The sequence below is a fragment of the Charadrius vociferus genome, unplaced genomic scaffold, assembly GCF_000708025.1.
Source record: "Charadrius vociferus isolate BGI_N301 unplaced genomic scaffold, ASM70802v2 scaffold278, whole genome shotgun sequence".
Classification (NCBI taxonomy): domain Eukaryota; kingdom Metazoa; phylum Chordata; class Aves; order Charadriiformes; family Charadriidae; genus Charadrius; species Charadrius vociferus.
The window spans coordinates 1,007,976-1,022,255 of NW_009649705.1; the positions used below are offsets into that span (position 1 = coordinate 1,007,976).

Sequence of the window (14,280 nt, forward strand, 5' to 3'; positions counted from 1 at the left end):
GCCCTGCGGTTTGCTCGTCCTTCGTGTAATTTGTGACTTTACAACTTGTGAATCGCGGTGGCGGGGGCAAGGCGGGGCTGTTCTCAGAGGATTGCGCGGTTACATCGTTATAAGGGCTTGTTTTGGTTCTAATGAAGAATTCGTTCTGTTTTCTGGGCGCACAAGGGTTTAATAATCACAGCCTCGTTTATTGAACTGTTTGTTTAGATCCTCAGTAGAGACCATGAGTACATATATATGCATTGCCCCTTCCACTCCCAGCTCTTATCTGCCCATGTCTTTTTTAATCTGTCAGTGTCATAGAATCATAGAATGGTTTGGGTTGGAAGGGACCTTTAAAGGTCATCTACTCCAACCCCCCGGCAATGAGCAGGGACATCTTCCACTAGATCAGGTTGCTCAGAGCCCTGTCCAACCTGACCTTGGATGGTTCCTGGGATGAGGCATTGACCACCTCTCTGGGCAACCTGTTCTGGTGTTTCCCCACCCTCATCGTAAAAAGTTTCTTCCTTATATCTAGTCTAAATCAACTGTCTTTTAGTTTAAAGCCATTTAGTTTAAAGCCTCCTTGTCCTATTACAACAGGCCATGCTAAAAAGTTTGTCCCCATCTTTCTTTTAAGCCCCCTCTAAGTACTGAAAGGACACTTAGCTCTTCCTGGAGCCTTCTCTTCTCCAGGCTGAACACCACCAACTCTCTCAGCCTCTCCTCATAGGAGAGGTGTTCCCTCCTGCCGATCATTTTTGTGGCCCTCCTCTGGACCTGCTCCAACAGGTCCATGTCTTTCCTGTGCTGAGGGCTCCAGAACTGGACACAGTACTCCAGGTGGGGTCTCACCAGAGCGGAGTAGAGGGGCAATGCACTTTGGCAGTTCTTCAAAATCAGTTAGACTGCTGACATCCTCTTGCATGGATATCATTCTTGACATTCAGTTGCTTGTGGCAAAAAAGCATTTATTTGCTGGGTTGGTGACACTGAGGCTTTTTGATTTATTTCTTTTTAGAGTGAGTCAGGTAGGTTTGTTAATGAGAGTCCTGGGAATCTAGACAAAGTTCCTGGACAGTGTAAGGTGTGCACTTTCAATGGCTCACTGCATGGAGATAGGCAGAGTACTTAACGCTTGTATAATCCAGGTGTTACTGTGCTGACTCAGCTATTCCTGCCATGATGCCCGGGCTGGTGAAGCTGTTGAACTCTGGAACTAAGGGATTCAGTGAGGAGAAATCTGACCTATCTTTATAATCCAGGACTTGTTTGGGAAACTTTTCTTGGGTTTCCTGCCTCTGTGACTACACTGATGTAAATCTTCCTCCAGGAAATAATCCAGTCAAATATTGTACATTGCACAGCCACACCATTAAAGAACACAGGGACCTGCACCTTCTTTTTTTTTTGTAATTTTTTAATTTTTATGTCAAACTTGATGTCATATGGAAGAGGGGCCCTGTAGCTAATTTGTCTCTAAGAGGAGATACCTCCTGTTCACAGAGGACTACCTGCGCAGGAGGAGCTCACTTGGGAGGGTGAATGGTGATGTAGCGCAGCAGGAAGGCCTCTTCATTTCAGTCCAGTTCCTGTTCCCAAAATATAAAGTAAAACATGTGAAGTGTGAAGAAAGGGTTTCTGTGTTAGGGTGGTCAGCTTATAGTAACAGTATTAGGAAAAAAAAAAAAAAGGCAGTTTTGGCAAGTGAATTTGCAGCTTTTCATTTTATTGCTATAAATACTTCTAAGCTACGTGCAAACCTGCAACTGACTGCTATAACAGTGTGGAGAGGATGCATTGTAAAGTGACTCACCTGCAGATTTTGAAATCCAGATTGTGATTTTTAGATGCTGAGGTTATATTTGGGAAGGGATGGTTCTTACATGAAATCAGGTTACTTTTACTGTTAAATGCTGTAGTTAGGAGGTAAGGAGATGCTCATGTTGCAGTTGGGTGGTTGCAAAGGGAGTGTATTCTTGCAGAGATGCTGTTTTATTTTAATGGGTTTTTTTATTGTTGTAGGTCTGTATTGTGGAACTTCTCTAGCAGGTAGCGTTAGTAATATTATTTGATCTGCAGTAGGACCTCTTTAAGTCTCTTCCACAAATGCAGAACGTAACTGCTGTCTGTGCCTATCCTGTCCGTCAGTGTGTTTACCCTGCCCTGTTGGACAGGGCCAGGCTTGGTAAGAACTTCAGGAATAAAACTTCATATCATAACATTTTTGAGTTGTTGCTGATCATTCCTTTGAGATTTGGTGCCAATATTTGGGGCCCATTTAATGATCCTGAGACCACTGTCCTATTACCTGCAGTCCATTGGTACCTAGGGCTGCTGGCCAACTCATTCACTGTTTTGACACTCCTGCTTGGTCCTCGCATTTCTTGATAAGTTCCTTTTGCTTCAGAGGGATGATTTTCCTTCATTTCAGAAAGTAAGTGGACTTCCTATGATTTGTCTTGTGCCCATGCTTTGGAACTGAGATTAAAAAATGCTTTGAGAAAAGTGTGGTGTAGGAGGTTATGAGGTGGAAGAGGAAAATTTGTGAGGGTTTGATGCCAAACTCTTAAGGTTTGCTGAGAACAATCTGGCTAAAAGAACCTCAGTGAGGTTTTGCTCAGTGAAATGACAATGTGTGGTACCAGTGTCTTTGACTGATTTTGTGACTATTCTCTCTGCAAAGACACTCACGTGGGAATGTTTTGGTGAAGTGCCACAATATGCTAGCTAGGGTCATTCTGGTAAATTTTGTGGTGATAATTCCATCCTGAACCAAAGGGGCAGAAATTGAGGTGGGTAATAGTGATGTGTTTTCGTTGTGTTCTGCACTGCAGGGTCTGTTTGGTGTTCCAGAACTGAGCTGTCCAGAAGGATTTCAAGAAGCACAGGACAAAGCATTGCAAGAATCGGAACAGCTAGTCCAGAAGGCATGTTCAACACCACCTGGGGCAGAGACAGTAATGATCTTTGATCAGCTTTCAGATGCCTTGTGCAGAGTAGCAGACTTGGTAAGTTACTTTTTTCATTATTACTTGAAGCAATTTCTTTTAAACTGACTGACTTAATAACCTTACACCATGTTGTTCCATTTTATGATTTTCTGCACTGCAGTAAATAGTAGATCAGCCTGTGAAATTCTGTATTAAGACAGAAAATTAAATTGATTGGAAGTTAATTACAAAGGCTTTTACTGAATGATAGGTAGCTACAAATCCTGTCCAACTGTCCAGTTAATTTGAAGACAGATGTAAAAATAGTAAAAAGGCCACACCAAGAAAAGTAACAGTGAAATCAGAATTGTTTTTCTGCTGTAATATTAATACCTAAGCTTTTCAGCATCACTTACATTATGGAAAACAGGGCATTGCTCTCAGAGTTAAAGTTGGGGTTGCAAAACGCATGTTTTTAAGTTACGAAAGTTTATATGTGAAGGTCCATAAAGGTCTTATAGATTAAGAGCAGCAGATGAAACTAAACAGTATTGCCTTTTATTAACACAAGAAAAAATGCAGATATTTCCTAGATTGCAGTTTCTGTGATCCACAGAATTAGAGTGCTTCATCTGATATTCTCTGTCACAGAATAAGTTTAATGGAGCACTTCGTATTGCTCTCTAGAGACTGTTTGCCCAAAGTATATCTTTTATCAAAGCATCACTCTTTGTTTGAAGGAAGCAGGCCCAACCTTCATACTGAAATAATTTCATAATAAATAGGTCACTGAATTTTTTTTACTTTGGTTTTCACATTTGAATTTCTCTGTGTGTTTTCAATTCTCAAATCTTGTTTCTTATTCTTTTCTGTTCAAAGATGCAGAGCTTGCAGAGCTCTGCCTAGAAGCAGTTTGGTCATTGTTACCTGTTGGCAGAAATTTTGAGATCTGCCATTCAGCACCTATTCTGCCAATATTATACAGGATTTTATACAGGGATTCTAAGAAGTAAAAATCTTAAGTGTCTAACATTTGTAAGGTTGCCTTTTCAATCAAACTGCAATCATACTGTTAAACAAAGTCAAGCTTGTTTCATGTAGTTCCTGTAAAATCATGTTGAATTTCTTCAACGTATTGCTAATCTTTAATTGAATATTTTCCTAATCTTTAGTTCTTTATCATTTCAATGCCAGAACCTCCCTGAATTCATGTTGGTAGTCATGGAAGCCCCTAACTCTCCAGCCCCCTTTTAGCATCCTTCTATCCTTCTGAACTCATTTAAGGATTTAGAAACTTACTAAAAATTAGTAAGTCAAATAAAAGCCCTGTTCTGAATCCAAAAGAACTTCTGGGTTTTCTCTTTAAACATATTTCTTCCTACTGAGTAATGGTGTCAAAGCATAACTTGATGGTCTATACAAATAGTAAACAGGGTTTGAAAACAAAGTCTTTACCCACGTTTCGTGGTGTGCTTTCTTCTTAACCATGAATTTTAGTTTTTAAATGTTATTAGAAAAGATTTTTAATCCATTGGAGTATCTGTGTTTTAAGGACTCTAATACCCACACCATACTAAAAATGTTTTTAAGAAGTGTATGGATTAAAGATACTTTTTGGAAAGATGCATTCATTGTCTGGTTTAATAGTTGTCAGCACAGTTTTCCAATAAACATTATTTTTTAGAAAAAAACCCTAAATTATGTGAATAGATTGCACAGAACTGTAGAAATAAATGTTAATGGAAGTGGAACTACTTGAGTACAGCTTTGTTTATAATTCAAGATTTTTTTATTTGTCTTTTTGCCTCACTGTTTTCTTCTTCTACTATGTCAGGCTGATTTTGTGAAAATTGCCCATCCTAACTTTGCATTCAGAGAGGCTGCTGAAGAAGCTTGCAGAAACATTGGTACCGTGGTAGAGAAGTATGTTTTCTTCTTTTTTTTTTTTGTTTGTTTCCATATGCATCTTTAAAAATTACTGTGTGATCATCATGAAAACAACAATCACAAAAAAAAATGTATAGGAAGGATTTGCACCTGAGAACAAAGTGTCAGTCTTGCTGTTACAGATATTTAACGATTTAGCTTTGCCACAGTATCTCATGAAAGGTTATTCTATTTTAGTTTCAATTTATGTTCTGAACAGTTTTTAAGTTACCAACTGACTCTGTGTCATCTAAACCCATCGAAGACTCAAAGCTACATTTTTCTAGGACTTGTGACAGTTAACTAGCTGTTGTAAAGCATATGTACGAAATGGTAATTTGTTTTTAAGATTTAAGCTGTTATATAAGCTGTCAATGGTTGGACTCGATGATCTTAAAGGTCTTTTCCAACCTAAATGATTCCATGATTCTAAATGATTCTATATTTCACAACACTTTTTCTCCTGCCTTGCCGACCCCTTGAATTCCTGCCAGTGAGTGGGATTTGTGAAAGAGCAAAGGACAGTGTCCCATTAAAATGAATGTTTGAGGATGTGTTTGTCTAGGGCTGTGATATATGCCTGGTCTACCCTGGCACGCTTCTGCTTTATTTAAAACTCCATTTCATAGAACATGTTCTTAAAGACTTCTCTTCCTGAAGATTGGCTTTTCTTTGTGTCCTTTTTTTTCTTTTTTTTTTAAAGTATCTTCAAAACCTAAATCCTGAAAGTTACCTCTGTGGTCCTTGACTACAGTCAATTGATTTGCTTCTCTTCTGCTCTTGCTGCTGAGAAGATGGAAATGTGGTGATCTTTAGTCTCCAAATACAGCGTCCTTTCAGTATCTTCCCTTCCCGTGACATTCAGGAGTAGCCTTCTTAAGTGAAAGCTGTACCAAGCAGTACTGTGAAGGTGACCAAGAGTCTGCTGCTTCCTTCAGGATTCCCAACAGTGGAGGCAGAGACTGGTTGACCTGGTATCCTGCAGTAAGGTGCAGAAGGCAGCGAAGTCTTTTGCACTCTAAGAAGCACAGTAGTGCATCAGTTTGTTTAGTCAGCCTTGTGACTAACATGGCTGGCTAAAAGAGAATTCTAAGATTAAATTCAGCAGAAATTGTTGCTTTGGTCTTGCCAGGTGTTTGGGAAATAGCTCACTTGAAACTGGATTTTTCAAGACTTAGACTGAGCACACCATCTATAACAATATGGCTTTAATATCTGAATACCACTTCAGATTCAAAATTTGTAGAAAGAAGAAAGTATTTACAAATTAACCTGAGGGATTCATAAACTACTGTAAATGTTCAAAACTAGCTATTGTTGAATGTTCATTTTCATGGGCAAATGATATCCCTCAGGAACTACTAACAATAGGTATCTGCTTTTAGCTGCTTTTTGACAGAGTGCTGGGCTTCTTATTTAGCACCTTCTCTGCAGAGGCTTTTCTGAAGTACAGTCATGATGCAATGTCTTCTTCTGTCTCTAAATTCGGTATTGGAAATTATTAAATTCATTTTACAAAAGGGGCTGCAGAGGTTTCTTGAGGCTTCCTCAGCTGATTTAAGAAGTTAATGCTCAAGACTGTCAGACTGGGGGCTGTTGCCCACCACAGCTATGCTGATGTATATGTGTGTGTTTCATTCCCCACTGTGATTCCCACCCAATAATCCAAGTCAACATACATACTTGTAGTTGACATGCCAGCAAATCTGATGGACATAGTATTGCCTGGCACAGGGACAGTGGTGAGTATCTGGAAAAGTTCTGGGGGTAGTAAGCTCTCAGTCTACTTCAGTGGCACCCAGCAGCACATTTATCTGATGGCATACTTGAACACAGATTTTCCTTTAATGGAGTTGGAGTCCTTTCAAAATAAGGGTTAGAAAACAGTGCTCCCTTTTACGGTCTCACCGTAGTTATGTTGGTGCATAAAAAATAACCTGTCATTCATAGACTTGCTCATATGTGCCACAAAATGCCATCCAGAAGTATTTTCCTACTGGATGCACAAGACCTGTTTCCATGCCAGTTTATCCACACATCCTTTGTGTACCATTTTGTAGTTTTTAAGTGTGGTTGTGAAGGACAAAGCATTTTGAAAATTAAGTCCTTGGGTTTTAATATTGTTTCAGTAAATATTAAGCTCTGCCTTTGAATAAATAATACCAAGAGACTGAAATATTAGTGTTTGTTACTAATGCATGATTCTTTTACTCTGTATCTTTCCAGATTAAATACAGATGTTGAACTGTGTCAGAGTTTGAGACGTCTACTAGCTGATGAAGTTGTTATGAGTTCCCTAGATCCAGAAACCAGGTACTTATTAATGCTTATAGATTTAGATTTTTTTGATAGTATATATCATTCCTTATTTTACTTATATTTTTATGTTTTGTTAAATTAATTAATACAACTGAAAAATATACCACATCTCTGTTACTACTTTATTAGTCACTACGAAATTACCTGCACAGGAGTTAGGAAGTATGTAGTTCTGTAGACTTGGAGAATGTCTCTGTGCACAAGATATGTTTAACATGGATAACTGAGATCTGCAAAACCAAAAAAATTAGAACTTAAGATTTTCTTCATTAACACCATTTTGATTAAAATGAGGTGCCGTACTGTTGTGTATATATCAGTGTTTTTAGCTATAAAAGTAGGTAACAGACTATATAACTTGATTTCAGTTTATAGAAACTTATTTATATCTTTCAAAATCAGATTATCAGTATATTTATTTAAAGTTTAGTTTATGATTGATGTAAAATGTTTTATTAGATGTTTATTCAGTTATAGTTTTTAATTATTTTTTCACTGACACAGTTAGACAAGATTAATATTTAAGTTACTTCCTTCTTCCTTTTTTCCCCACAATCAAGGATGTTAGATTTGAAGAGGTCTTTTTCTGATCTGTTAGAATAAATGAAGTGTCAAGTTAAAATGGTTATTTGCACAAATTGGTTAAACACCTAGATTAATGTAGTGGAATTATTTTGAAGGATGTCTTCAATGTCGATGACTAAAATAACTACAAAGGAAAAATCCTATTTCAGTGAGTAAACTGTTGAGGACCTAAAACATAGGAAGTCTGTGTCAATAACAACACAGTTATATGAGTATTGTTATTCTCTGTAAAAGACATTAATCCTAAATAACTACTGTGGACGAAATCTGTTAAGAAATTGTGCTTGCTATCAAATGAGGCTGTTTTAACAGGGATTTACTGTATTTTTAGGCGAGTGGCAGAACTTTTTATGTTTGATTTTGAGATCAGTGGCATTCATTTGGATGAAGAAAAGGTAATTTTTGGCTATAATATATGAACAGAAATTTGCCTGACTACCGAAGTCCAGATAATGAAACACATGGGAAATGAATCATGCGATTCTAGCCCAGTTTGTCCTCCAAGATTCCCAAAGTCCTCTGTGGAATTTTGTCTTCTCAGAAGTGATTAATTTTGTCTATTTTAAATCACTTCTAAAGTGTGTTTTTTAACGTTGTTTTAGATATTAATTGGCTGTTCTTCCCAGTTTGGCCCTCGTCATCCCTTTGTCTGTTCTGAAGAGTTATAAGCAAGACCTGGGAGCCTGCTTCCTTTGATTGGTGTCTGCAGCAGATATTTAAAATGAGTGCTTAGCTGTCTGAACAACTTATTTACAAAGGGGTAAAAGCAGCACCCTGTGCACTGTGGTGACAGGTTGATCAAGTAGAGTGTTTTAGAAGGGATCAGGTGTGTGTCCAAGCTCTCCTTTGGTGCTCACATAACCAGAAGTTGTAGATTTTGTGCACAACTGAATGTCTGGGCATGGTCTACTTACATGTCTTGGAGCTTTTACGTGCTTTTGCAGTAGTTACTGTTGGATTTGCCAAAACCATTAGCTTTCACCGTGCTTTGCGGTATGGATGCTCTGTTGGATGTCTGTTCATAGCTCATGGCCCTGTATAAAGTTAATACCTTGTTTAGAACAACTCTGAAATTTGGACTCTGTGGTTTATTTCTGATTTGACTATTGGTTCCAGATTCTGGGGTTTATTTCTGATTTGACTATTGGTTCTATGGTGCTTCATCCCCTTTCAGTTAAAAGGTCAGTTGCCCCTTATTTTTGCATGTTTTCCTCTTCCTCCTCTGCCTGTTCCTTCTATTGCTTGCTGCTCAGTGTTTCTTTTCAATTCTCATTTCGAACTTTAGACATCCTTCACTATTGTAAGTTGAAATTTACTTCTGATACAAAGAATTTCTGCTTTTTAAAATAAAACTCAAAAGATGTGTTTTAAAGAGTAAAGGTGGAATGAGAGCACAGAGATCTGCAGGTTTTGGCATTCTTTGGACTCTGTTGTATCTGTACCCTCAGCCTTTTCTTTTGAGCTATGAACCCACAGGCAATAGAGAGCATACTCTCAAGTTCACTGAAGCAAATCTTACAGTAAGGTTAAATGTGTGAAGCACTGTACTGATGGTGATAAAACCCTACATCACAAACTCCTCAGGGAAATGTTAAAATACCAAAAATGCCTTGCGGTCTCCAGAAAATAGTGCAATATGAACAGTAACAGGAGAATTGTAACACTGTATCTATTTCAGGATGCTAGTAGGATTTATCCATCTCAGTGATGCTTCTCTTTTTCTCCTCTGTGTTTTACATAGCAATCATATTAGGCATAGTTTTATAAATCCTTTTCAAGCCACTAGCAAAGCTTATGTAAATTCTACCTAAACTCCACTGTACATTTTCTTACTGCAGAAACATAGGCATTTTCTTTCAAATTTCAATCCTGTATGAAATTATAGATCTGTATGAGCATCTGATCTTGTTGACTTCAGCCCTACATTAGGATTTTGTCAATGCTGTAGGTGTAATCTTAAATGTTGTATTTTCTGCTTAATTTCTGGAAAAGTCCTTTAGGTTTTAGAAACTTTGAGTTCTGCTTGTACTATGCCTGAAGATATTATGTATTTTGTACTTTATTTTTCTTACAGCGTAAAAAGGCAGTCAACCTCAACGTCAGAATATTGGATTTATGTAACGAATTTCTGACAGGAACTCACCTTCCCAACAAGATTGACAAACATGTTTTGCCAGAGCATATTCGGTATAATTTTACAGCTGAAGGCAATTACTTACAAGTTGCTGGTCTGCATGCTGATTGTCCCGATGATCTGGTGTGTATTCCCCAAGTTTGCTTTGGCGTACTATGTAGCAGAAATGCCTATCAGTTATTTTAATTGTTATTGAGGCAAATGCATGTAGTTTATGATGATGATGCTCTGACTAACAAGAAGGAACTGTTTTAGAACATAATAATCAATGGCAGCCTTGGCTATAGCAGCTATGAGATGAAGATCTTGAATGGACTGAGGAAGAAGAGGGGCAGAATACAGACCCTGAATTTCAGGCAAGCAGGCTTCAGCTTATTCAGTAAACTGGCAGGTGACATACCATGGGATGCAGCTCTGAAGGTTAAAGGAGCTCAAGAAAGCTGGCAGTTCTTTAAAGACAGCATCCTCCAAGCACATGAGGATACTAAGATACTCAGTAGTGGCTCATCCTGGTAATTAGAAAGCCAAGCAGTTGTAGTGAGGAGCCAGGCTTGGCAAACAGGGAACTCAGGACAAAGCTTCATCTCCAAAAGACAGCAGACAGGAGGTGGAAGCAGATACAAGATACAGGGGAGGAATTTAGAAAAATTGCATAAAAAAAGATGGCAGGAAGGCTAAAGCTCAAATGCAGTTGAGGACATCAAAGGCAAAAGGAAGAGTATTTACTGCTGCGTTAGTACTAAAAGGCTGGACAAGGAAAAGGTGGGCTCAGTGGTAAGTAAGGTGTAGCACTTAGTGGCAGCAGACACATAAGGCTGAGGTGCTGATTGCTTTCTTTGCCACAGTGCTCACCAGTGAGTTCTTCCAGCCCACTGTGCTTAGTGAAAGGGTTCAAAGAGAAGAACAACCAGCAGTAGATGAGGATCCAGTGTGGGATTACTTGAGAGAACTCAATCTGTACGAGTCCTTGGGACCAGGTGGGCTGCGTTCAAGGGTCCAGAGAGAACCAGCTATTGTCCTTGAAAGACTTGCTGTCTTTGGTAGGCTGTGAAGATCAGGGAAGAACCCTGGAAATAACACATTCCACCCACCTTCAGAAAGGCCAGAAACCTCCAAATTAGGGAACTGCAGGCAACTTAGCTTCACTTTGATCCCTAGGAAGATTAATGGAGCAGTCCAAGTTAACAGATTACAGTCTGAATTGGTGGACAATCTAGGTTGAAAACCTCATTTCATGATCAGACTCAGAGAGTAGTGCTTCAAGTGTTGCACTCCACTGGAAGGCTGGTAATGAGAGAAGTGTTGCAGGGGTCTGTCCTGGGACCTCTCCCGTTTAACATCTTTATCAACGACCTATAGGAGGTGGCAGAGTGCTTGCATACCAGATTTGCAGGTGATACCAAATTAGGACGAACAGTTGATACACTGAAGGGCAGGGCTGATATTCAGAGTGGCCTGGAAGCTGAGGGAATGGTCCAGTGGGAACCTTAGGTAATTCAAGAAGGACAAATGCGAAGTCTTGCACCTGGAAAGGGAGATTTCCTGGCAATAGTACAGGCTGGGACTTCTTCGCTGGGTCTAATCCGTGAAAAAGGCTCAGAGGGTTGGTGGGAAGCAAGCTGAGCATGAGCCAGCAGTGACCCTGGCAGCAAAGAAGGCCAACAGCATCCCAAACTGCATGAACAGGGGCAGAGCCAGAGACTGAGGGAAGCGATTAGAGCCCTTTACTCATTATTCTTCAGGAGTAACTTCAACAGAGGCCACCAAGATGGCCAGGAACTGGAGTGCTTGCAGTGTGAGGGGAGGCTGAGGGATCTGGGCTTGTTCACCCTGTAGCAGAGGTGGCTCTGGGGGACCCTGACAGCGGTCTGCCAGTACCTATGAGGATATAATGGAGAAGATAGAGCCAGGCTCTTCACAGTGGTGTGTGACAAGAGGACAAGTGGCAACATGCACAAGTTGAAGTGAGAAATGCCAATTGGAGAAGATTTTCCTGATGAGGATACCCAAGTAGTGAAACAGAGAGATCATGCTGTCTCTCCATCTGTGTAGGGTTTCAGGACCTTGCTGGAAAAAGGTTTGTGCAACTTGGTCTTACCTCCTTTTTGACCCTGCTGCTTTGTGCAGGAGATTGGATTAGAGACCTCCTGAGGTCCCGTCCAACCTGAATTATCCTCAGTAGTCTTATTTGAGTTATTACAGAATCACAGAATGGTCAGGGTGGGAAGGGACCTCTGGAGATCATCTAGTCCGACCCCCCCGACAGAGCAGGGTCACCTACAACAGGTTGCACAGGACGGCGTCCAGGTGGGTTTTGAATGTCTCAGAGTGGGAGACTCCACAACCTCTCTGGGCAGCCTGTGCCAGTGCTCCACTACCCTCAAAGTAAAGAAGTTCCTTCTGATGTTAAGATGGAACTTCTGTGTTCAAGTTTGTGTCCATTACCCCTCGTCTTATCACTGGGCATCACTGAAAAAAGACTGTTCCCATCATCCCATTATTGTTGATGATGCTTTTCTAAAAAGAATTCATTTAGAGTTTGTTTATAAATTGAAAATTAATTTAAACTCTTTGAAATGTGACAGTGGTTCATTAGTCTTTTAGATATGACTCAAGTGTATGACAACACTCAAGTGTTCTGTTCTCACTTACTATAGAGTTAAATAATTGAAGTGACTTTGAAATCTTGTTTGTCATGAAAAAGAAAATCTTACTGTGGTAGAACTGAAGCTGTGATGTTTATTTTCTGTAAGAAATGAAAAAGTAATTAAATTATGGCACTGAGAAGATGTAAATAAAGGAATACCACTCATTGGGTGTCTTCTATAAACACTTGTCCTAAAAATAGAGTGATCTGTAGAATTGCTACTGAAGCTATGAGTAATATATCAATTAAAGAATGCAGTTCTCTGAGTCAGATCTTTGGGGAGGCTCTTGGGAAATCACATAATTTAGGTTGGAAGGGACCTCTGGAGCTTGTCAGTTTGAGTCTGATCCTGTTCAGAGCAGGATCAAGTAGATCAGGTTTCTCAGTGACATGTCCAGTTGAGTTTTGAACACTCTCCAAGGATGGAGATTCCATTAATTTCTGGGCAGCCTGTTTGACCACCCTCACTATTATTTTTTTTTCCTAATACCAAATTGGAATTTTTCATCTTCCAACTTGTGTCCATTACATGTCCTCCTCTTGCTCTGCAACTCCTAGAAGAGTCTGGCTGCATGTTCTTTATGCCCTACTGCTATGTAGGTAAAGATTAAGATCTCCTTTGAGCTTTTTCTTTTAGCTGGACAAACCCAGCTCTTTCAGCCTCCATTCTGTATCGTGCTCCAGCCCCCAAATATCTTGGTGGCCCTACACTTGACCCATGCCAGTATATCAGTGTCTTTCTTGTCCTGGGGAACACAAATCTGGACATTGTACTCCAAATGTAATCTGGACAGTACCAAGTAGAGGGAATCAATCACATCCATGGACCAGAAGGCTGTACTCTTTCTAACAGAGCTCGGTATGCTGTTGTCCTTTGCTGGAAAAACACACTGCTGAACCATGTTCAAGGAAGGCGAATCATCTCACTTACTGATTTGCTTTTTTTGAAATGGAAGCCTGGTGAAATGGAACAGGTACAAAATGAACTGTGAATTATTATAGTCACATTTTTTATAAACCCAGGACCTTCATTCTTGTTGGATATATGATCCAAGAGGGAAGCTTATTTCAAATGAAGACAAGCATCAGTTGTTCCTGGATTTCTTAAGCCTATTTCATATGTACAAAATAAAGATTGTTTTCAATTGGTTTGTGAAACATAAAAAGCATTTTACCAAATTTTCTGAGGCTTGAGGTGATTTGGTTCTTTTTGAGAGTAATAAAAAAACCTAAACAAGAAATAGGAGAATAGGAGATTGTCTACAGGGAGATGGGCAGACTAATAGTTTGCTACTTCAAAAGAAATAAGGCTTTTCTCTTCCTCTTTTTTTCTTCCCTGACCCTGTGTCTGGTTCTTATCAGATCCTTCCATAAGCCTGCTTAACTGACGTGCAGAGAACAATTTGGCTTTCTTTTGGGTTTATTTTCAGAAGTTTTAGTGAGTTAAGACAGCCCACTGAGTGATCTGAGAAGCACAGATGTTGGCAGAATGAAGGAGGCAATGAGCAGAGAGGGGACTGTTGACAGGACTAGAGAACAGGAACCCTTTTGGCAGTCTTGATCTGTTGGATTGTCTCATTTTTTTCCTCATTCCATCTTTAATGGATAAGAGAGCAGTAATTGTCAGTCAGTCGTAATTACTATTGTTAGAAGGCTTTAGGCCTTTTCCCAACAGTATCAGTGAAATACAGCTGTAATGCCAGATCTTCAATTGTATGACTTGTTTCGCTTAGAGATTGCACTGTAGTAATGTG

At 39.5% G+C, this 14,280-nt stretch overlaps 1 protein-coding gene across 1 annotated transcript in view; it reads left to right on the forward strand.

The window, feature by feature from the left end:
* MIPEP (mitochondrial intermediate peptidase) overlaps window positions 1–14,280 on the forward strand; it is a 77,875-nt gene that overhangs the window by 962 nt on the left and 62,633 nt on the right. Inside the window, exons 2-6 of the mRNA XM_009890643.1 lie at window positions 2,820–2,993; window positions 4,750–4,838; window positions 7,068–7,154; window positions 8,077–8,140; window positions 9,820–10,002. Coding sequence (XP_009888945.1) covers window positions 2,820–2,993; window positions 4,750–4,838; window positions 7,068–7,154; window positions 8,077–8,140; window positions 9,820–10,002 — 597 coding nt within the window. The remainder of the gene's footprint in view (window positions 1–2,819; window positions 2,994–4,749; window positions 4,839–7,067; window positions 7,155–8,076; window positions 8,141–9,819; window positions 10,003–14,280) is intronic.